The sequence below is a fragment of the Tursiops truncatus genome, chromosome 20 (genome assembly GCF_011762595.2).
Source record: "Tursiops truncatus isolate mTurTru1 chromosome 20, mTurTru1.mat.Y, whole genome shotgun sequence".
NCBI classification, from domain to species: Eukaryota; Metazoa; Chordata; class Mammalia; order Artiodactyla; family Delphinidae; genus Tursiops; species Tursiops truncatus.
Window position 1 is genome coordinate 50,352,626 of NC_047053.1, and position 24,536 is coordinate 50,377,161.

At 42.3% G+C, this 24,536-nt stretch overlaps 1 protein-coding gene across 2 annotated transcripts; it reads right to left on the reverse strand.

Moving 5' to 3' along the window:
* Positions 1-364: 364 nt before the first annotated feature.
* MFSD11 (major facilitator superfamily domain containing 11) lies at positions 365-24,276 on the reverse strand. Of its 2 annotated transcripts, XM_019938783.3 has the most exons (14): positions 23,816-24,276; positions 23,361-23,531; positions 22,798-22,853; positions 21,194-21,301; positions 20,206-20,285; positions 19,987-20,083; positions 18,878-18,936; positions 18,186-18,330; positions 14,457-14,497; positions 9,285-9,350; positions 7,667-7,792; positions 2,735-2,909; positions 1,880-2,015; positions 365-1,006 (listed from the first exon to the last, which is right to left on the reverse strand). In XM_019938783.3, exons 2-14 carry the CDS (start codon positions 23,454-23,456, stop codon positions 842-844), a joined length of 1,350 nt encoding a protein of 449 aa, XP_019794342.1. In that variant the 5' UTR covers positions 23,457-23,531; positions 23,816-24,276; the 3' UTR covers positions 365-841. The 2 variants fall into 2 exon arrangements, with proteins under 2 accessions (XP_019794342.1, XP_073653261.1); XM_073797160.1 differs by lacking the exon at positions 23,816-24,276 and having other exon boundaries at positions 23,361-23,795.
* Positions 24,277-24,536: the final 260 nt, after the last annotated feature.

The window sequence follows — 24,536 nt, forward strand, 5'->3', positions numbered from 1 at the left end:
CCATTTAAACATCTCCCCAGACACTTACATTCCATTCCCAGACACACTTATGGAATGGTGTCTGCTGTAAAAAGATATATAAGTGACGGCAGCCTGCCACCATAGCTTAGACCTCACTACATGTTTTGGGGTTTTTTTTTTAATGCGTTGCATCCTCCAGGAAAATTACTAGCAAAATCCTCCCCCAGTAAATGTGTTTTTGTTCATCTACAAATGTTAGATTCCTGTTTTTAAAACTTAAGACAATTTTTACCCCATTTCATAATACTTGATTAGCGCCCCCCCTTGCTATGAACTACAAGGTAAGAAAACTTTATCAAACAAAAACATTTAAAGAGAAAGAATGTGCAAATCTTTTCAAAGATTCCATTTCAGCATCACATGATTTATTTAAATGTCATTCCCAGACACGTGTGGGGTGGCATATGCTCCCTTTTATTACATAGTAACACATACGCCATACCCAGCAGGAGTCTTTATATGACGTATGGCCTAGTAGTTTCAATCAAAGCACGATCGTTCAAAGAGAACAGGGGGAGAAGAAAACACCTACACGTTTATAACATGATCAAAAGGAACGCGAGACAGATGAACTGAAAAAACAACATCTTTGAACAATCATAATCGACAGTACAAGTCTCCCTTATTCCACTAGTTTTAAACAACTAACATCTGTAAACTTGAATACCAACTCTGGCAGATTTAGCAGTCTTAAATCTCTGATTTTCCATCCTAAACATCCTCCAATGTACTGTGAAGATGAGAGCGGGCCTCCTCCACCGAGCCCTACCGCCCAGCCGAGCTGTCTGAAGAGGCAGCCTCCTCTCGTGCGCACCCTTCATCAAATACTTCGGTAGTCAGAGCCCCGGGCTACAATGGCAGCAGCTTCCCACTCCACAGTGAAGAAGGAAACAGTTCCAAAAAACCCAAACATCACCATGACCAGGAGTTGCCAATGAAGGAGAAGGTAGTTACTGTAGAAAAATGCCACGGCTGCGCAAATGGACTAAAAATAAACAAGACAAAACAGATCACAAAATGCACACAGGTGACCCAGCCGCTCCACAAAGAGCCCCACCGCTCTCTGACCCAAGGCTTCCTGTGCCTTGCACGGCTCCCTGCTCTTTCTGCATCTACACGGCACTTCCTTGGTCACTAGCTCACAAACATGCACCACAAACTCCTGCTGAGAGCTGGGAACAATCAAGTAAGCTACTGTTTAAAATGGTATTTTGTAAAAAACAGGAGTTATAAAATAATGTGCATGAACAGTGTGAAACACTCCTGTTACATGTGTGTACTATGAGTTCTGGTATCTAAGGAAGTCTGAGCCACAGAGAGACCAGAACATAAAATCTCTTATACAAGTGATGCGGCAAAAAAGATCACACTACTCATTGCTTCCTAACTCTAATCACAAATGCTTTTTTTTTTTTTTTTTGCGGTACGCGGGCCTCTCACTATTGTGGCCTCTCCCGTTGCGGAGCACAGGCTCCGGACGCGCAGGCTCAGCGGCCATGGCTCACGGGCCCAGCTGCTCCGCGGCATGTGGGATCCTCCCGGACCGGGGCACAAACCCGCGTCCCCTGCATCGGCAGGCGGACTCTCAACCACTGCGCCACCAGGGAAGCCCTATTATTTATTTTATTTTTTATTTTTGGCCGCGCCATGCAGCATGTGGGACCTTAGTTCCTTGACCAGGGATCAAACCTGCGCCCCCTGCAGTGGAAGTGCAGAGTCTTAACCACTGGACCTCCAGGGAAGTCCCATAAATCCTTTTAAAGGTTGTCCTTGACTTTCATTTAAGAAATATTAAGAAAACAAAGTTTGCTAAAAAAAAATAGACCCTGCTTTAAACACAATCTGAAGAAGAGGTTACCTGCACAAATTTAAAGACTGCAAAAGCCGGTGCACTGTCTTCAGAATAGAGAAAACCTAGAATACTAAGCAGCTGGGTGTTGAAGCAGCTGTCTCCAAGCCCCAACAGGAAGCTGCAGAAGATGGCAACTTCTTTGCTGAATAAAACAAAATTAATTTAGAGTGAGCATTAACAATATTTGTTAGAGTTGATTAAAATGTAGAAACAACTCACCCACAAAAGCATTTTACTTTCAAGTTTTAAACACTATGAAACAAGTATGAATAAATACTGGAATTTACAAAGTCAGAATTTATGCTCAAACGCACTCACCTTCGCAGTCTAGCAAACTCTGGTCTACTAACTATTGGGGAAGCAAACACTGTGTTTGGGGCAGAGCTGCTCTTGGACTGTGGATCTAGACATAAACACTCACATCTACAATGACTCTGAGAGTTGAGTGCAAAAAAATGACACCCTCAAAGCTCCTGTGGACACTGTGAGAGAACAGGGTGGCCGGCTCAGCTGGCAGATCACCCCTCGCTCCTCATTGCTCTTCCTCGGGGCCCAAATTTCTAGACATTTCACTGGTTGAAAGGCAGAGATATAAAGTTCAAATCAGATACTTATGTGCTCCTTCACAGGTCAAGAAAAAGATTTAGTGGGGAGAAAGGTTAAAACCAGCAATTAGAAAAATACCTTGGGATTCTCTATGGATTCCTATTTAAACTCATTCTGGCTTCATTAACACTTGACAGATGACCTTTTAAAGATAACAGACTTGCAGAAAAGGATTAACTGCTCCATTCTAAATTCCTAGCCATCCTCTACCTCCCACTCTTCCTTAAATTACTAGAAAAAGGAGAGTCACTGTACCTGGGTTTGATGTAAGCACTGCTATCAGTTCCTTCAACAGGAGCAATAGGGGCATCCCCCGGCATGTTGAGAAATATTAAATAAAAAGCTATAAAATGCACCAGGATGCCCAACAGCACAACTGGATTCCTACCAAAACGATTATTCTTGCTCAGCAGGCCAAAGAGGCTTCCACCTATAAAATGAATGAAGTAGAGAACAGAAAAACCCAAGGCCAAGTTACTATATCAAAATCTTAGTTCTTTGAAAAAATAAATTAAACGGACAAAACAATAGCTAATTTAATCAAAAAAGAGAGAAAGAAAGAAGGCACAAATATAGAAAGTAAGAAATAACTGTTGAAACAGAGTTATTAACAGAGCCCCGGGCTACAATGGCAGCAGCTTCCCACTCCACAGTGAAGAAGGAAACAGTTCCAAAAAACCCAAACATCACCATGATCAGGAGTTGCCAATGAAGAAGAAGGTAGTTACTGTAGAAAAATGCCACGGCTGCGCAAATGGACTAAAAATAAACAAGACAAAACAGATCACAAAATGCACACAGGTGACCCACTCCCCCACATGCCAAAAAAAGTACCAGAAATATGACACAATGGTTTTGAAGACGCGACAAAGGGCAGTGATCTTTGAGAGTCAGGAAACAAATGAGGTGAGGCCCACACCTGCCCCAGCTGACTGAGAGGCTGTGGGCTGCAGGGAGGGAGAGGGAGGAGAGGAGGGAAGGCAGGTGGAGGCCCGCAGCCTCTCTGAGTTGAGGAGACAGAGCTGAGAGTCTGGGGAGATAAGGTGCCTGAGTCCCCAAGACAGAGTATAAGAAAGGACAGCTGATCAGCACAGGATGTGAGTAAATGAGCAGAGGCCTGGAAAGAAACTTCCAAGAGGATTAGAGGTGTTAGTGCCCTGCCCTGGGCAGGGAAGAGTGCCTGGCCCCACCAGCCAGACTGGAAATCTTATTATTCACGGGCACTGGGTGTACACAGAAGCGTCTTCCATCAGGGGTGAGGGATAATTAGCCCTAGTCTGAGCAGTGCCCTGATCCCGTCCAACAAATTTTAAAAGCAAGACCTAAAAAAAAATCACACTGTTTCCAAGTAAATGAACCACATCCAAGAACAAAGCTCAAGAACGTTAACAGGAATATAAAGAACATCCTGCACCCAACAAGGTACGGTTCACAATGGCTCGTATCCACAACGCTACCAGGCATGCAAAGAGACAGGAAGACAGGACCCATCGTAAGCAGACAAATCAGTCAAACACAGAGTTAGCATATGGCCCAGCAATTCTAGTGCTGGGTTTACATGCAAGAGAAATGAAAACGTAAGCTCACACAAAAAGTATACACCAATGTTCACAGCAGCGTTATTCATAATGGCCAAAAAGCGAAAACAGGGCTTCCCTGGTGGCGCAGTGGTTGAGAGTCCGCCTGCCGATGCAGGGGACGCGGGTTCGTGCCCCGGTCCGGGAAGATCCCACATGCCGCGGAGCGACTGGGCCTGTGAGCCATGGCTGCTGAGCCTGCGCGTCCGGAGCCTGTGCTCCGCAACGGGAGAGGCCACAACAGTGAGAGGCCTGCGTACCGCAAAAAAAAAAAAAAAAAAAAGCAAAAACAACCCAGATGTCTGTGACATGATAAATGGATAAATAAAATGTAGTAGATCCATACAACTAAATATTATTTGATAATAAAAAGGAATGAAGTAAAAAATAAATAAAGAAAAAGAAATGAAGTACTGATACATGCTACACCATGGGAAAATCTTGAAAACATTGTGCTAAGTGAAAGAAGCCAGACACAAGAGATTATATATATTGTATGATTCCATTTACACAAGATGTCCAGAATAAACAAATCTATAGAGAAAGTAGATTAGCAGTTTCCTGGAGAAGGGTGATGACAATGTTCTATAATTAGATTGCAGTGATGGCGGTACAACCCTGTGAATATACTAAAAAACACTCATCTGTATACTTTAAACGGGTGAACTACACGTCCTGTGAATTATGTCTCGATAAAGTTGTAAAGGATAAAACAACACTACCCCAGAGCTGTTGCAGATGTTAGAATGAGCAAAGACATTAAAACAAGTTCTGTAACTGTATTAACATGTTTACACACACACACACACACACACACACACACACACACACGTGCCAGGTGTTGGCAATAAATTAGGGGAGGGGTACCGGTGCCCTGCTAGGAACCGGGCCCCACAGCAGGAGGGGAGCAGCAGGCCAGCCGCTTCTTCCGTATTTACAGCCTCTCCCCATAGCTCGCATTACTGCCTGAGCTCCACCTCTTGTCAGGTCAGCAGCAGCATTAGATTCTCATAGGAGCATGAGCCCTACTGTGAACTGTGCATTCGAGGGATCTGGGTTGCATGCTCCTTTTGAGAATCTAATGCCTGATGATCTGAGGGGGAGCTGAGGCGGTGATGCTAGCGCTGGGGAGTGGCTGCAAATACAGGTTATCATTAGCAGAGAGGTTTGTCTGCACAGAGACCATAATAAACCAGTTGCTTGAAGACTCATATCAAAACCCTATCAGTGGGGCTTCCCTGGTGGCACAGTGGTTAAGAATCCACCTACCAATGCAGGGGACATGGGTTCGAGCCCTGGTCTGGGAAGATCCCACATGCCGCGGAGCAAGTAGGCCCGTGAGCCACAACTACTGAGCCTGCATGTCTGGAGCTTGTGCTCCGCAACAACAGAGGCCGCGACAGTGAGAGGCCCGCGCACCGCGATGAAGAGTGGCCCCCACTCGCCGCAACTAGAGAAAGCCCATGCACAGAAACGAAGACCCAACACAGCCAAAAATAAATAAATAAATAAATAATGAGTTAGGATTTGAACAAGACACCTGGCCAAAAAAGATATACAGATAGTAAAAATCATACAAAAATATCATATACTATTAGGGAATTACAAATTAAAATCATACCACAGCACACCTATTAGGATTGCTAAACTCCAAAAATATGACAATATCAATTGCTAAAAAAAAAAAAAAACCCTATCAGTAGTGCCACGTGACAATTAAGCTGCATCTTATGGAGTAGACTGGACATAAGCAACACATGTCAGGTGCCACTGTCTCCCATCACCCCCAATGGGACCATCGAGTTGCAGGAAAACAAGCTCAGGGCTCCCATTGATTCTGCATTATGGTGAGTTGTATAATTATTTCATTATATATTACAATGTAATAATAATGGCAATAAAGTGCACAGTAAATGTAATGTGCTTGAGTTATCCCGAAACCATGCCCCCCGCCCCCATCCATGGAAAAACTGTCTTCCAGGAAACTGTTCTTGGTGCCAAAAAGGTTGGGGACTGCTGAATTAGGGAACAAAAATACACCCAAGTCTGCTTTCTCCATAGTGCTTATCACTGTCTGACATTCTAAGTTTCCAATGTTTTTTCTTGTCTGTGTTCTTCCCCAAGAATATAAGCTCCATGTTTTGTTCATACAATGGATTCCCAACAAATACGTGCTGAATTGGTAAGTTCCTCATATGTGACACAACACCCAATATACTGCAAGTACTGAATGGATCATTGCTGAATAAGGAATACCTGGTGGTATAATAAGAAGAGATCTGGTCTTTGCCTTGTCCTCTCCTCCTCTCCACTTGCCAGCATGGAGCTCTTAAAACCCTAGGGATTTCTCAGTGAAAGCAATGTCTCTAGTTATCTTAACTAATCCCTTCCAATGACACCAGAGTTTATGATGATGAGGTGATCCTTGAGGGGGTATGGAGGTGGCCCTAGATAGTCAGGATGGGGGGGCTGGTTGTCAGAAGGACCCAGCCTTGATTAGAGGGTTGGAACTTTCAGCCCCACCCCCCAATCTCAGGGGAGGGGAGAGGGGGTAGAAGCTGAGTCTAATCACCAATGGTGGATGATTTAATCAACCATGTGACATAATGAGATCTCCCTAAATCCCTACAAAACGGGTTTGGGAAAGCTTCCTGGTGATGACTGCATCCACATGACGGGAGGGTACCACACCCAGCCTCCATCGGGACAGAGCTTCCTACACTAGGGGCCCTTCTGAACTTTGCCCTATGTACCTCTTCATCCGGCTGTTCGTTTGCATCCTTTATAATAAACTTTAACAGTAAGTATAGCATTTTCCAGGGGTGTGGTGGGAACCCTTGAATGTGTAGCCAAGCTGGACAGAAGGGAAGATAGCCTGGGACCCAGGACTTAATGACTGATGTCTCAAGTGAGGCTGGTCTTGCAGGACTACACCCTTGAACCTGTGGAGTCCGATGCTAACTCTAGGAGTGTCAGAATTGAACTGTATTGTCGCACATCCAACTGGTGTCAGAGATTCAGAGAATAAGAAATTCAGGAATTCTAAAGATGCAGATGTAGAGAATGGACTTGAGGACATGGGGAGTGGGAAGGGTAAGCTGGGACAAAGTGAGAGAGTGGCATGGACATATATACACTACCAAATGTAAAACAGATAGCTAGTGGGAAGCAGCCGCATAGCACAGGGAGATCAGCTCAGTGCTTTGTGACCACCTAGAGGGGTGGGATAGGGAGGGTGGGAGAGACACAAGAGGGAGGAGATATGGGGATATATGTATAGCTGATTCACTCTGCTATAAAGCAGAAACTAACACACTAAAAAATAAAAAATAAATTTAAAAAAATTCAGGAATTCTAATACACCTTCCCTAAGTATTTTAAGAGGAAAAGCTGGGAGAGACCATGTTTTCTTACTTATGGTTTTGTCTTGAATTATTTGGCAAATGTTTTGTAATTTAGTTTTAGAACAGTGATAACAACAAAAAAAAACAAAGACATACCCATTCGTATAAAAGCAAGGAAACAGAAATTCAAGGATAGAGAGGTGAAGTACACTTAAAATTTCTGTAACAAACTGATTTAGTGCAAAAACTTTTTTTCTTAAACCAACCTAAAATTTCTCCAATGCCAATGAAAATGCCAGAAAGTCCAATGAGGCTTTTCTCTTCTGTTCCAAATTTATTTATAGCGCCGATACAGGTTCCATATACACCAGAGAAGAAAGTCAATTCCAGACCTTCAGAAAAAAATGAGATTTAAATTACAGTTGTCCCTAGGTATAAAACTCCATAGATACTCAAGTCCCATAGTCAGCCCTCCATATCCAAGACTCTGCAGCCTCAGATGCAACCAACCATGGATTGGGAAGCGCTGGATTTAGTATTGAAAAAAATGCACAGTCTCCCTTTCCTGGTTTTTCTTCGTGACTAGTAGTATTTGAGCTATACACGCATAAAACAAAATGCACACAGGCTGAAATGCTACTCCCCAAGCACAGCATAATTTTACGTGACCTAACTGATGACATGGAACTAGCCACAAGACGGCAGTTGTCACACATTTCAGATAAAAGCATACAACTCAAATAAGCGAAGACACCCTTATGTTAAAAATGGTCACTCTGTGCGCAGACAGGGGATGAACAGAGAACATAATTAACATAAACCTGTAACAGTGAAACTAAAGTGCTCATTATCCTTATTAATAGCTTCCCAAGGGAACAGGGATATACATTTGTAAGACCAATACCTACTATCCACTTTTGCTTAAAGTCAAAAGTTTTAATTAAACACACTGTCCTAGGAAAAGAAATTCCAAAAATTCGGGTAGAAAATTAGAGCAAATGAGTAGAAAACCTGATTCCTTAACGCTACAAAACCTTAACTGAATTCTGAGGATGTTTAATATTTATTCCGTTTGACCTAAAAATAAGACGTTTATACCGATGAGGCACATACAGTTGAACCTTGGACAACACGGGTTTGAACTGTGTGGGTCCATATAGACTACAGGATCCACAGCTAGTTCAATCAGCAGATAAGGAAGCACGGACACAAAGGGCGGACTAAAGTTATATGAAGATTTTAACTGCGGGGGAGGTCAGCACCCCTAATCCATCCCTTCACTGTTCAAGGGTCAACTGTAACGGCAAAAGTAATAATTGACACATTAGAGCAATTTTTACAAGGAAACTGATTTCCTTAAGACCTAAGAGTATTCCACCTATTATCACATCACATTATCACTGTAAGCCACAGAACTCATTCCATTTCATTAAAAATTATCTTAATTCACGCCAAGTTACACAGATTTACTCATGATTATTTTCTGTAGTGTTCTATTTTGCCCTAAAATCACTGGTTAGGATGAACCAGGCCTCCCAGTTTTCAAACTCTTGTGTAGAATCATCCCACACTGAATTTGGGCTGGCCCTATGATTTGCTTTCACCAGTGTGGGAGGGGGTCACATAGCTGGCTGAGACACAAGGAGAAATCTGAGACCCAGCTAGCATCAGACCCGTTCAGACATGCAAATGAAACTTCCTTGGAAGTTTTAGCCTCAGCCACCCTTTAACAGCAGCCACAAGAGACCCCGAGACCATCAGAAAAACCATTTAGCCGAGACCAGTCAATGCACAGAATTGTGAGAAAGTAACACAGTTGCTGTTTTCAACCCTTACTGTACTTATGCAGCCACAGAAAACCAAAACCATAATTAATCCCATTACCTGTATAAGCAGTTGTAATGCTAAGAAGGAGCATCTCCTTGGTGACACATAACTTAAGAGACTTTTCTATAAAAAAGGGAAAAAAAAATTTAGGAGTACTTAACTACATTTTAATCAATCAAACAAAACTTATAAAACATTCATTCAACCAAAACACCTCTTGTCAATAATGCCAATAAACAAATACATTGGGACAGAGGTTAATGATTCAGATTCAAATGGTTAAGGTATGAACTAAATCTGCCCTATAAAAAAAATGTTGATTTCAACTGTGTAAATACAGTCTAGAGTTGTGCTTTCTCTAACACATTCTCCAGCTCTCATGAAAACAAACAAAACATGAAACAGAGAAAAGAAATAGAACCAAACAAAACAACAGAATATTCCAACAGACTTGATTAAAGGCTAGGCTATTAAGAGAGCCAGCAGTTGGCAAAGTGCTGACTTCCCTAAGGAACTGTCACAGGGCAGCTTTAACACTGGACTCTAGGTCAGAATCAGCAGCGGAGCTCTTTGACCACCAGAAGCTGGGATGCTGCCTCCTGAGATTCTCTCTCTGGATCTGAGGACTGAAACTTCAGTTCTGCCTATTTGTTTCTGATCCCCTTAATGTTTATTTTTATGTTGTTCAACTTAGTTGAAATCTGCAATGGAAAATGCATTTCTAAAAACTGCACATTTTAACTTTCTTGAACCTGCTCACATTTCATAATTTAAGGCCACTTATCTACGATCCTACTAATAGCAGATCCAGATTTTTTAAAAAGGTGGCGGGGGAAAACAAAACCAAAATCCACCCCAAATCAGAACCAGCCTGGAAATAAATGAAAGCTCTCCAGTCTCACAGAGACATTATTTGGTGCGGCCAGCTCTGCAGCAGGAGCGCTCAGGCCTCAGTTAGCCCTGGAGGCGGTGGTGTGGCCCCTACAGCTCATCCTTGGCCTGAGGATCCAGATTTTAGTTCCTATTCAACGGATGACCAGGAAACGCACATAAATCACACTCTGTCCTGAATTTCTCCATATACAAAAGAAGATAGTTTTTTTTTCTTCTTCAATTTCACGAAAATAAAGTGAAACTAAACGCAATATATTCACCAATCATTTTCACATACTTCCAGAAAAAAAATACATGATCAACAAAGTTTAAAACAATATTTTTAATTAAAAACATTACATTAGCAAAGCATATCTGCTTTTGACTAATCAGAAGATTTAGGTAACGAAAAGAAATTTTAAAACATAATCTAGTATGATCCTATAATGGTGAATTCACATCATTATACATTTGTCCAAACCCATAAAATGTACACCACCAAGAGTGAACCCTAATGTATGTAATCTATGGCCTCTAGGTGATAATGATGTGTCACTGTAGGTCCACTGATTGTAATAAATGTACCACTATGGTGAGGGACAATGATAATGGGGAAGGTTATGTGCGGGTGAGGGCAGGGCATATATGGGAAATCTCTGTATCTTCTTCTCAATTTTGCTGTGAACCTAAAACTTCTCTGAAAAATTGTTTATCAAAAAAAAAAAAAAACCAATATAATCTATTTGCAGAAACCAACAAACTGATCCTAAAATTCATATGCAAATTCAAGGGACCAATAATAGCCAAAACAATCCTGAAAAAGAACAAAGCTGAAAATTCATGCTTTCCAATTTCAGAATTTACAATAATCAACACAGCATTGTACTGGCATAAGGACAGACATATATCTAGAAATAAACTCTTACATTCACAGTCAATTGATTTTCAACAAGGGTGCCAACACAATTCAATGGGAGAAAGAATAGCCTTTCCAGCAAATGGTGCTAGGACAACTGATCTCCACGTGCAAAAGAATGAAGCTGGACTCCTACATCCCAACATCCATAAAAATTAACTCAAAATGGGGCTTCCCTGGTGGCGCAGTGGTTGAGAGGCCGCCTGCCGATGCAGGGGACACGGGTTCGCGCCCCGGTCTGGGAAGATCCCACATGCCACAGAGCGGCTGGGCCCGTGAGCCATGGCCGCTGAGCCTGCGTGTCCGCAGCCTGTGCTCCGCAACGGGAGAGGCCACAACAGTGAGAGGCCCGCGTACCGCAAAAACAAACAAAACAAACAAACAAACAAAAAATTAACTCAAAATGGATCACAGACCAAAATGTAAAAGCTAAAACTATAAAAGTCTTAGAAAAAAATACAGGAGTAAATCTTTGTGACCTGGAGTTAGGCAAAGCCTTCTAGGACACCAAAAGCACACACAACAAAAGATAAAATAGCTAAATCAGACTTCATCAAAAATTTAAACTTCTGTGATTCAAGAGATACCATCAAGAAAATGAAAAATCAACCCAGAGTCGGAGAACTAAGATCCCATGAGCAGCATGGCGTGGCCAAAATAATTTTTTTTTTTTAACTTAATTTTGGCCACACGCACAGGGGCTGAACCTGGGCCATGGCAGTGAAAGCACCAAATCCTAACCACTAGACCACCAGGGAACTCCCTGAATAGGTTATTGATTGTGGTGACAGTTGCACAACTCTGTGAATATACTAAACACCACTGAATTATACACTTTCAATGGGTGAACTGTATACTACTATGAACCACATCTCAATGAAGTTATTCTATTAAGGAAAATAATCTAACACCTTAATGGGTCTCTTCCCAGACTCTCTATGCTTTTTTTATTAAAAAGAAATTCCACTATTTATACTATTTCATAATTTATTTTCACATAACAAACATTTTCTAATATTCGTAGTGATCATTTTAATGGCTACAGTAATCTGTTGGATAGATGGCTTGTAGCTGAATATTTAAATTATTTCCATTTCTCACTAATATAAACAGTAGTTAAATCTTGGCCAAAATTCTTAATTATTTCCTGAGGATAATCCTATTAGTGGAATTGCTGGGGTAAAAGTATAAACATTTTTAAGGCTTTTGATACTTACTGACAAATCACAGAAAGTAATACAAGTGTATATTTTTAGCGTTGTGGTCTTACGCATGTACCTATGCCCCATATACTGAGAATTATTTTTTATCTTTTGAAATTTGATAGAAAACTTAATTTGCATTTCTTATACTTAGCTTATAATAATTCTCCTTTGTTTATAAAATAAATATTTTCTACTAGGGTGTTTATGCTTTTCTTATTGGTTCATAACTATCATATACTGTAAATATTTTCCCTGCCATTTTAACTCATTAGATTTTGAGAGACTGAAATTTTATATTTTAGGTAACCAAAGAGCATTTTTTTTAATTTAATATTATTTTTAAATTTTATTTATTTATTAATTTATTTCTCTTTGGCTGCATTGGGTCTTCGTTGCTGTGCGCGGGCTTTCTCTAGTTGCGGCGAGCGAGGTCTACTCTTCGTTGTGGTGCGCAGGCTTCTCATTGCGGTGGCTTCTCTTGTTGCAGAGCACGGGCTCAAGGTGTGCAAGCTTCAATAGTTGTGGCTCACGGGCTCTAGAGCACAGGCTCAGTAGTTGTGGTGCATGGGCTTAGTTGCTCCCGTGGCATGTGGGATCTTCCCGGACCAGGGCTCGAACCTGTGTCCCCTGCATTCACAGGCGCATTCTTAACCACTGCACCACCAGGTAAGTCCCCCAAAGAGCATTCTTTTCCCTGTTTGACAGACCTGCGTGAAGGGCTTTCCTCCACCAAATTAATTTCTTACGGTTACTATTATGGCTTCATTTCTACATTTAATCTACCTGGAATGTTAGTGTAAGACTCCATTTTTTCCCATGCAGTCAGCTGTCTGGCCTTGCTTTTCTAAGACTACTTTACCGTATTCCGAATTCCATTGTGGGTCTAGACTTCAGTTCCACTGCTCTTTGTATTCCAATGTTTTCAAATGGATGCATAACAGGTTTTGATATTTATTAGGGAAAGTTCTTTTTAAAAATTATATTGGCTATTGACAGACGTTTATTCTTCCAGGTGAACTTTAGGAACCTTTCATCAGGACCAAAAAATAGATTTAAGAAAATTTTATTGCAATTTTCTAGAATCGCATTACACATATACATTCAACTGAGGAATGAAGCGCCTTCTAGATAAGCGAGAACCCTTTCTGTACAATACCTACCACGGCACCAACTGAAGGAAAGTCACGATTAAATAATAAATGAACCACCGGCTCACAGACAGAAAAGCTTGGACATTCCTTTTCCTTTCTCTCTTTGCCTTCGGCTTCCTTGCCACCTCATAACGTCACACTGCTCCCTAGCTGCCAGGAATCGTCACGTAAATTTAAATGTTCTTGCCCTATAGCACCTCATATGTCTTGTCCTTTTTGGCCGCTGCCTTCTTTCTCTCCATTCAAACCTGACAGCCCAGTTTCTTATTACTACTGAACCCTACACCAAGTAACCAACCAGCTCTGTGATAAAAGGCGTGAGGCCCTAACTGTGTTAGTGTCTCATTTTACAGAGGAGTTGAGGCAAAGTTTGTACAACTGCCTAGGAAGGACATCCTGAAACTGGTTAATATCAAGAGACATCCAGAGAGGGGTTCAGTAATAGAGCAGGGAGGCTGGACGAACCATCCCATAAGCCTGAAGGCCATCAGCCTCCCTCTGCCTGACTCCATGTTCACCAAAGAAGCCAACGTGGCTTTCTAAGCCTCTGATAACAAGAAAGGAATGCCCTGTTTGACCCTGGGTAAACGATTTCTCTAAGCCTCAGTTTTCTCTTCTATAAAATGGAGATAATAATACGTGTGTGTTATACGATACTCACAGAACTGTCGTGAGAACAAAACAACATAAAGCACATCGAGAGGTTTAGTCAGGAAGAACCCTCAACAGATGAGCGTGATTGGCCTTACACGCTACTGGGTCACCCAAGCTCCTGCGTGGCTCTGAGGAGTGACAAGCGATGCACGAAGAAATGGTCTGTGTCCTCACTTCCTCGGGTAAACTCCTAACCTCAGGCCCCCCTCACACACGTGCTCAGGTAGGGCACGGAATTACCCTCCATCCCTCACATCCCCCACGTTACAGAGATACTTACTGAGAAGACTAGCATATTTCAGAGCGGCATACCTGGAAGCATGAAAATACTGGGGTATCATCAATCCAAAGTTACCAGGGAAAGGGGGAAAGGCAAATGCTGAAGTTGTTCCTGAACAGTTCCTGCATTTCAGACACAGAAAATACTTACTAAATGCATCTACTGCCTTTGTCATATTGTTCTGGGCAGACCTGAAAAGATAAAAAGAGAAAAGTTTTTCCCCTGAAAATGGAGAAAGAGAACAAGAATACTATCACATTTTCACTTAAATCTGTAAAAGCGCTGTCCTCTACGTGGTCTGGCAAACACTTTCAGTGGCCTCAACGCTCCCTGCTCCAGGGTGTCCCATCACGACCCAGGTCCTTGCTTCAGAGAACGATGTGGTTAAAGCGCCACCGCGGAGCACGATTCCCTCACATTAAATTTAGGGCACGGAGTCCTGCATGTCTTTTTCACAAATGATACTTCAGGCAGGACAGAAATCTCCCCTACGCTGTTTCCAAACTGTAAAAACAATTTGTGAGGGCTCAATCTTCCACCACTCCAACTATGTAAGAACTACTCGGTGGTTCTTCAGTGTTAGAACTCTTGAAAAGCATCGCCATCGTTGGCGGTAGGGGGTTGGGTGCGATGTCATCTATGGGTTAAAAACGTGGGCTTTGAGGCTGAGGCCTGCTTTGCCACTTATTAGTTGTGTGGTTTTAGACAAGTGACTTCATTTCTCTAACTTTCATTTCCTCATTTATAAAACAGGGACACTATCACTTACCTGTGAGAATTAATTGAGATAAAGTAACTTAAGTGTAATTATTTACAAGATTAGGGTAAGAAAGTTTTTAAGAAATTACATTTCTTACCCTACCAGCCAAGTCTACTCCTCTTAGATCTTTAAAGGATATCATTTACAAACAAACAAACCGAAAATAACAAGAACAGCAAAAAAAAAAAACCTAAAGGAGATCTAGTTGACTTAAATAAATAAATTACTAACACAAAAATGGTAGTATCTTCTAACCAACAGGAAAACGTTTTCCCCCACCATAAAAACTCATGCCTTCCCTGGAAGCAAATACTATGTGAATGCCATTTAATGACAGTTCCCTCATCTAGTACTTGGACAGGATCAGGTGTGGCTTATACTATTTCACACTCAAGGCCCCAAATAAGTAGAAACTGATTTGTACTCTATAGACTATTAAAATATAATCAACTCAGCTACTATCAGCTGCAAATCATTCAAAGTGGATTCCACAAAGTAGAATCCTTTAAAATCAGATCCTACTTATTTCCTCAATGGCTTCTAATCACACCAAGAAGAAAATCCAAACTCCTGCTGTATCCTTATGTAATCAACTCTCTGTCTGCTGCACTACTCTCACAGTGCACTCCTACTTGCACTGTGAGAGGCCCAGGCGCCTCTGGCATTCCTGGTGCCCACCACACTCCTTTCCACCCCTGGCATCTGCTGCAATGGCCATCAGTAGATCTTCACACCTTTTCACCTCCCAGCTCTCCACCACCTCCCCCTTTCTCACTGCCTTCTAGCACTTACTCTGCTATTTTCTTATGGGGTATCGTCTACCAGCCCCTCTACAATTAAGTTACATAAAAACAGGGAATTCTCTGTCTTGTTCGTTACTCCTTCCCTCCCCTTTAGAAGACGGCTGGCACATGGTGCTATTTACAGAATAAAGACACAAGTTTCAAGTTTGGAAGACAATTCAGAAACAGAGAATGCTAAAAAAGGCTAAGTGGTACCCCTCAGCATTGCACCTTATGACTGTTACATGACCCCTTGTCTATCAGAAAAGTTCCCTGAAAACAGGGACAGGTTGTATTTGTCTTCACAGTACCAACACCTAACATTTGCTGACTGAATGGGTGTTTAATTTTTGTTGAATCTGTGGCATTCATCTTCACAGACCCCTTCTCCAATATCCATTGGTTTGTGCTTAAAAAAACATGTATGTGGTACATATACACACTAATGTTTGTATACTTATATAAACATGTCTTTTTTGCTCTGAACAGTGCAAATTTTGAATGCTTCATGATCCTATGACTGGAGAATTTTATGCCCTTTTTGGGCTTTAAAAAGGCAGCACAGAAAGTTCGATGCAAAATTTTTAACAATAGGTAAAATGCTTATAAGGCAAGCTTCATAATTTTATCAATTCACAAAGCAGAACAAGAGTGGCGAAGATTTCTCATTCCCCTTTCTTCAAATCTAGATGATAACCTGCAGAGAAATCATCTGTGATGTTTCAAACAGTTTTAGTTATAATTGAAATAGGTCCCTGCTTCCGGTGGCAGGGTCTGGGGAAGGGGAGGAAGGAGCCATGTCTTGCCTCGAACGTGGCAAGAAGCAGCCCCTGAAGCAGCCCAAGGACCAGGACAAGGAGATGGATGAGGAAGATAAGACATTTAAGCAGAAACAGAGAGAGGAGGCCTCAGAGAAGGGCCCCTGGCCAGAGGTGGAATTAAGAAATATGGCCAAAAGTAAGCTGTTCTTTGTGCCTGAGGCAATGATGGTCCTTAATTCCATTCCTGTTTAACCATCTGGATTTCCCAGTCATAACATCTGTTGCCACCTACAGCTAGAATGAAGTGCTGTTTGGGAGCCTATTGTACATTTAAAAATAAACTTTTGTTGGGACTTCCCTGGCAGTCCAGTGGTTAAGCCTCCGTGCTTCCACAGCACGGGGCGCGGGTTCCATCCCTGGTCGGGGAACTAAGATCCTGTGTGCCATGCAGCTCAGCCAAAACAAAACAACAACAACAACAAAAAGTTTTGTTAAAAAAAAAAGAAATAAAAGAAAAGAAATATGCTCAAGGTAATTCACAATTTTTAGAAAAACAGGACTGTGTAATTGTTTCCCAGTAAGGACTACATCGGGGAAAACTACCTGCACAGGTTACTGCAAAATCCAGAGCATGGGGCTTCCCTGGTGGCGCAGTGGTTGAGAGTCCGCCTGCCGATGCAGGGGACACGGGATCGTGCCCGGGTCCGGGAAGATCCCACATTCCGCAGAGCGGCTGGGCCTGGGACCCATGGCCGCTGAGCCTGCGCGTCCGGAGCCTGTGCTCCGCAACAGGAGAGGCCACAACACTGAGAGGCCCACATGCCGCAAAAGAAAAAAAAAAAAAAAAATCCAGAGCATGGGTGTAACCACAGCTCATCTGTAACGTCTGCTGATGGCCCTGCCACTCACTTGTACCACATGATGGGAAAATTTTAGGGCTGGATCCAAGAAATAGTAACTGAGGACTGTTTGCTATATAACTTTTTTTTTTTTTTTTTGCGGTACACGGGCCTCTCACTGTTGTGGCCTCTCCTGTTGCGGAGCACAGGCTCCAGACGCGCAGGCTCAGCGGCCATGGCTCACGGGCCCAGCCGCTCCGCGGCATGTGGGATCTTCCCGGACCGGGGCACGAACCCGCGTCCCCTGCATCGGCAGGCGGACCCTCAACCACTGCGCCACCAGGGAAGCCCTGTTTTCTATATAACTTTATGAGCCTATATCCTCACACATTAAAACACAGGAAATGTCTGCTGAATTGAATGAGGAAACTGAGGCCTAGAGAAACTCAGGGGAACATTGCTACTGTCCACGGTCACACAGCTGGTGACCTGGGATTAGACTTAAATCCCCCACAAACCTTTTCACTACCTTCCCCGCCTCTGTCTACCTTCCTTTCCCTTCCTCCTCCCTGGCAGCTCCCCTTTATCTTCTTTCTCTGCTTATTTGCTTTAAAACTTGTCCCTCATTTCTGCCCAGCACTGGATTATCAGTTAGGGCTATAAAAGGCTGGTAATTCCTAGACTAGACCTACTCAAAATATAGTTTAAAATAGAAAGGAATGTTTCCAACTTCTTACTCGTTGACATCCAGGTCCTGGTCATCAGAAGATTCATCTTCTCCCAGGACATTTTCGGAATCTGGTTTCCGAATGAGAAAGAAGAGAACTGTCCCCACAAGGCTAATCACTGTCAGGGCGATAAACACTGTTCTTCGGTCACTCTCTAGGGAGAAAAACAAAGACGAAAGTAGATAGTACTGGTCATACAAACAATTCCAGAGTTAGCATTATGTTCAGTACTATGTTTGTTTATAACCATCAACACACTTTGTCATTAAATCTTACTTTACTGCATCAGTAAAAACCTAGGACAAGGAGAAAAATAGGATACATCCCCCTTTGTCTTTCAGTCAGAGAAATACTAATAAGCCGAAAGAAAAACAGCACAAGAACTTAATCTTATTCTTTTAATCAAAGAAGGGAACAGACAAAACAACTGAATTAAAAAGTCTTCTGACAACTGACTAGTCTCCTCACACAGAGCATAACCTTCTCCCGCACTTTGAGATGCTGCCTGAAGTGCAGTCATAAACTGTAGTCTTAGTATAATAACATAATCCAAGGGAAAAGATGACTAAAAGCTAAAATGTGAGAGGACTGAGGGTACCACGGTTCACTAGAACAATGTGAACAAAGCAATATGGGGCATTTCCGTGGAACAGCTATTTTGCGCTGAACTTACTGAATGAGGCACAGTGAATAAGACAAACCTGATATGTGAGTTTTCCCTTGCCAAGCAAAATATATGTAGAGATTTCCAAAGAACAAGCTGGGGGAAGAAAAGGAGGGAGAGGATGTTGGGAAGTTATTTTCATATTTATGGGTTTTGAAATAATTTTTCCATTACCTGTAAAAGAAGAGAAAGAGAGGCCTACATGATTAAAGAAGTTATCTACCTGCCCTAAGTCATTGAAAACATCAACTTCACCCTCTTTCTCAAAAACTCAACTGAGCCAGATGGAACTGTCTCCTTCCCCATGAGAGAAGCCTGATTCAGACTGTCCTCCAAAGACCTGACTCACTGTGAAACATGCGACTTATTGAAGGTCTGGAAATGACTCCTTGGAAACAAGTTTACCCTTCCTCTAAAATCCTATATTTTAAAGAATTGGTGAAAAAAAAATCCATGATTTAGTTATCTGCATCTAATGAGATACTTTATTTAGTATTTTCCTAGGGAAGAAATCATTCACTTACACTCCAGTTTCAGAATATACAATCTCTTAAAACAACATCTGCATTTGTTAAGTCTTATCATGGCCAAAATTTTAGGCGTTTAGGATTCATGAGGGTAAATCGTCAGGACAGATTCCATGACAGAATGACTGTTGTTGCTTTTTACTTAGGAAATATATAATATGCTGTATCATTATAGAGTTAGTCTCACTTTAGAAATTTAACTGTTAACAGCTACCAGGTGGCATAGCTGGGTGGGAAGGACATGGCCTTTGGAATCCAGATGATTGGATCAGTTAACTTTTAACTAAGCCTTTGTTATCTCATCTGTAGAATGGAGCTAATACCTTCTTATTGCAGGAGGTTGTGAGGATTATTGAAATTCAAGAGCCCAGTAGTACCTAAAGTATAGCAGGTGCTAAATACATTATGGTTAATATTATTTTCCATTTACGAGTCATAAATTCCAATGAGGTAGGTCCATGCATTTGTAAGTAATCCCATAAAATTTTAAATCTCCATCACATGTACCTAGGAACTTAACTCATGAAACAAGAAGATCTGAGTTTTCAACACAACCAGGGTCTAAAAAATGGTGTGACAAAAAAAATTATAGGAAAGATTGAGCCGTAAGAATTATTACCTGGATTGTAGGAGTGCCCAGAAAATGCCACTGTTTCTCCCAATAGTGTGCTCATCTGAATTTATTGTCAGGCAGTTTCCTTGTGCTGTCCAAAGTACTAAAATTCAAATCAAAAGTTTATCAAGGGAATGAAATCATTTAGCTTTATATACTAAACATATAAATAATATTCTTAGATAAGACCTGGAAAATAGGGAAAATGAACATCAAAATACTTACCAGCAGCTGCAATTCCAATGAAAACAGAGGCTGTGTAGAAGGACCACGGGAAAGGCTGGATAAAAACGGCAATGTACATGCTAAAATATAACAGGTCAACGTATTATAGTCAAACAATACCTGAAACAGAATGCCAATTATGCCTTCTAGGAATCAATTCTGAGGGATCTCTTCTTTTAAAATTCAGACTGTAGGACTTCCTTGGTGGCACAGTGTTTAAGAATCTGCCTGCCAATGCCGGGGACACGGGTTCAAGCCCTAGTCCAGGAAGATCCCACATGCCGCGGAGCAACTAAGCCCGCGAGCCACAACTACTGAGCCCATGCACTGCAATTACTGAAGCCTGCACGCCTAGAGCCCGTGCTCCGCAACAAGAGAAGCCACCGTGATGCGAAGCCCGTGCACCACAATGAAGAGTAGCCTCTGCTCGCCACAACTAGAGAAAGTCTGCGTGCAGCAAGGAAGACCCAACGCAGCCAAAAAAAAAGAAAAGAAAAAAATTCAACCTGTAAAGGGCTTCTCTGGTACTGGCAAAAAGGGGACAAATGTGACCTATCCATTTCTTAACGTACTATTTCAAATTTGTGAACTGAGACATTGAATAAAGGTCTGCAATTGGCCTCTGCCAACAGCTCAGTACATAGTGGGACTGCAGTTCTATAGCCCAGAAGAAAAGTTCAGTTATTTCGTTTTAATTCCCATTAGTCAACTTGATACAAAATAAGATCACTTCATGAGTTCTTTTCAACTCTTGTAGAGAAAGGTTTTTGGATGCTATTTTTATTGGTGGTAAAATGAAAGCAAATATACACAAATTCCATCACATTAAAACAATGGTGTCCCTGAGCATCAAGTAGAGAACCAAATCCCTGAAATACTTCCTATAATCTATTCAATCCGAGTCAGCAAGTTCTCGTTAAAAGTTTACTGTGTGCTTGAAAGAAGCTGAAGGTGTTCTCATTAAATGAAAGAAAATTGGACTACTCACCTGTAAAATAAACCACTAGCAAACATAGAGAGCTGAGGTCCTACAATGGCAACCACTGACGGCGTAATCAAATTTGAAGCAGAGAACACTCCATAAATAATTGCCATGCTGCACACACAACACACAAAAGGAAAAAACAACTCTTGAAAGACTGTCAAAAGATCACTTTTTCAAACCCACTTAGTCTATAGTTTGTTTTGCAATAAGCACTCATATTCTTTAGTCAGGATTTATAATTATATCCTTACACTGAATGTCATATTAAAGTTTTCACTTGTACAAAACACTGAAGTCTTGTCAAATGTTTCTTTGAATCAGTCTGCCTTAGACAATATGGTTTTTAATGTACCAGTAAATTATAATAGCAGCTAACACAGCTCTATGAAAAACGTATCATTATCCTCATTTTATAGAAAAGAGAACTGAAACACAGAGGGGTAAGTAACGTGTCAAAAGTCCAGCCTCATAGCTGGTCAGTGGTGGAGCCAGAATCCCATCCCTGGTAATCTGACTCCAGAGGCCCTAGTCAACCAATCTGCCCTACAAATTTAGCCTACAACTCCTGGCAACAGCATGAAATTTCACTGCTATAAATAATCACATAGTTAAAACTTGCTTAAACCAGAATTTATTTAACTCAACCTAACTGTCTCACTTGAACATTATTCAGCTACTGTAGACCTGGCCCCAGTATATATGTCTTGTGGCAAAGTGTGACTAAAATCATTTCAAGAGTCATTTATAAGCCACTATTTATAAAACCAAGTCAATTATTCTTTGGCTTTTATGAATCTCTCAAATATCAAATGTTCTTTCATTTGTTCTTTACAGTATACATGAAGACAAAACATTACAAAAAATTGTGGTATTATTATTAATCACTTCAAAAAATGGACATTAGCATTCTTTCACTCTCAATTATCATATATAAGGTCAGATTTAGGTTAGGTAACACAGAACCAAATAAGAACATTTGGGGAGGAAGCGGGTAAGGGGTTGGCCGCAATCTAGTATTTAACCATAGAGAAAGTAAGAAATCTGTAAGTGTTTACATACAGGTATGTATTACATTCCCAACTTCAACCACAACGTACTAGTGACTTATGAAGATCTTTTCATTTCATTTTCTCCACCTGTAAAATTGGCCCTAAACACCTTAACAAAAAGCTAAAAACTCCTGATGACAATATATTAATAATTACGAAATCACAAAAACAGGAAGACCAAATATTTCGAGAGTCATATAAAACATCCTCTGTTTAGGATTTGGAAGATGTAATTATGACAATACCTGAGTGCTTATTAAATGCCAGCCACTGTGCCAAGCGCTTTACACGCATTGATCTGAGCAAGGAAACTGGGCTCATAGAAGCAACTTCCTAAGATATCGCAGTAATTAAGTTTTGAAGCCAGTATTTCAAACCCAGTGTCTAATTCTATATGAAACCTAAACTCATCACCTTCATCCTATTATGTTCTCCTAAGTAGTCTAGATAAAGAAAAAAAATCAGTAATAATCTAATTACAATACGTTGTCTGTGATTTTGATGAAATTAAGCAACATCTGTGATATACAAAGTAAAACCAATCATACAGTACAATACCTGGTATAGCCACTGCCGTGAAAATCTGTGCTATTTAAGCTCCTGATGACAGTTTGCTGTGTGGAAGATAAAACTAATCAATGAAAACCTTTTGTAATTGCCCTCACCCCAGAAAGTCGCTCTCCAAATACTTGGAATAGAGTAAAAATTCAAGATGCCGAATACTTAATACTGAAATTCTAACACGAGAGAAGAGAACGGACTACAGAACAGAAGGCAAACCATTGAGGGGCGTGTGGGGGCGGGGTGGGGAAGGGTGAAGACCATCTGAAACTAGGCCTTAGGTTTAGTCCCTCAACTCTCCAAGTACTAATGTAGTCCTTAATATAAATAAAAAATATAAATGGGTCAGCATACAAACCCCAAATCAAGTAAGAGAAATAAACGACCCCAACAAGAAACGTCTGCCACATGAAATCAAACCTAATCATGGAAAACGAGGAAGCGTAGGTGACAAAATAAAAGGTGCGACTTAAGCGCATTATTAGACATAACGTTGATTATCATTTTTGGAATGCATTATGATAAGCACTTCAAAGGAAGGAGATCAAATTCCAACTCACCGCTACATTTCCACAAGTTTGAAAGGCGGTGAACATAAACATAAAGGCAATTCCTAAAATAATGATGTTGAAAAGCTTTTTAGATTCCGGGGACATTTTGGCTTAACTCTGCCAAAAGGTCGGCAGCAGCAGAGGGCAGTCAGCTCTCCTCGGGGGGAACCCACTGCAATCCTGGGAGAAGAAATGAGATGGTGAGAGGAGGCGGCAAATCCAGGAGCGGGGCAGCCAAGGTGTCAACTTCCAGGTCTTGGAGTGGAATCCCGGGCTTAGGGTGAAGTTCTCCCCACGGGTACAGTTAGGACATTCCTAGGACACGATCCGAGTAGGGAAGAGCCCAACACCCGGAGAAACGCCAAGAACGTTGTAGCTGCAACTTAAGGGGCCCGAGAGGGGGATTAGGGCCAAGGGCCAGAGGCAGCGGCCAGCACGGCCCCGCCCTCCCTGCCCTGACTCACCGCAGGTCAGGCGACCCGGTCACCTGACCGCAGCCGCGGCGCCGGCCGCTGGGCCTGCTGGGGAATGTAGTCCTGGGCGACCCGGGACGTGCAAGCGCGCCGCTAGGGCTCCCTCACCCGCTCCGGGGGAGCGGGGCCGACCTCGTGGGCTCTGGCAAGGGTGGGGTTGCTAAAAAGCGGAACGCAGCGAAGGAGACAGGAACTGCGGAAGGGGGCCTGGAGACGCGGTCTGAGGAGGCCGCAAACACAGACGGGCAAGGTAAAGGAGTACGCCCCCCGACAGAGGCGGGGCGGACGTCCGAGCAGAAAACCTGCGTGGAGCTTAGAAATTGGCATGAAAAGAAGGCGGAGCCCAGTAGGGGAGCACCTCCCTTTCCTGCCGTCACAGCGCGCTTCGCAGCCGGAAGGAGCGTTTCGCGGGCTTTCCAACTGCCGGCAAATCCCGCTCCCCCTCCCATCGGCAGTGACTGCGCGCTTTTCGACCCGCCCGCGGGGCTCTGCGCAGGCGCGCCGGACAAGGGCGGGGCGCGCGGCAGGGACGTTACGGGGCGGGGCGAGACGAGCCAATCAGAGGTTTCATTTCCGGGTGGCGCGGGCGCCATTTTGTGAGGAGGGATATAAACGGGCACTGGAGCCGGCCGCCGGCCCAGTTGCTTCTCTGGTGGAGCCAGGTGCGTAGCGCTTTATCAGTTGTCCTAGTCAGGCCTTTCCAAACGTTTCC

Excerpts from the sequence above, each read along its gene's own strand:
- MFSD11 (XM_019938783.3), bottom strand. The coding sequence starts at position 23,456 with ATGTCCCCGGAATCTAAAAAGCTTTTCAACATCATTATTTTAGGAATT. Across the intron at positions 7,793-9,284 it reads CATTACAACTGCTTATACAG|GTCTGGAATTGACTTTCTTC; the intron begins GTAATGGGATTA and ends TTTTTTCTGAAG. Across the intron at positions 1,007-1,879 it reads CAGTCTTTAAATTTGTGCAG|TCCATTTGCGCAGCCGTGGC; the intron begins GTAACCTCTTCT and ends GTTTATTTTTAG.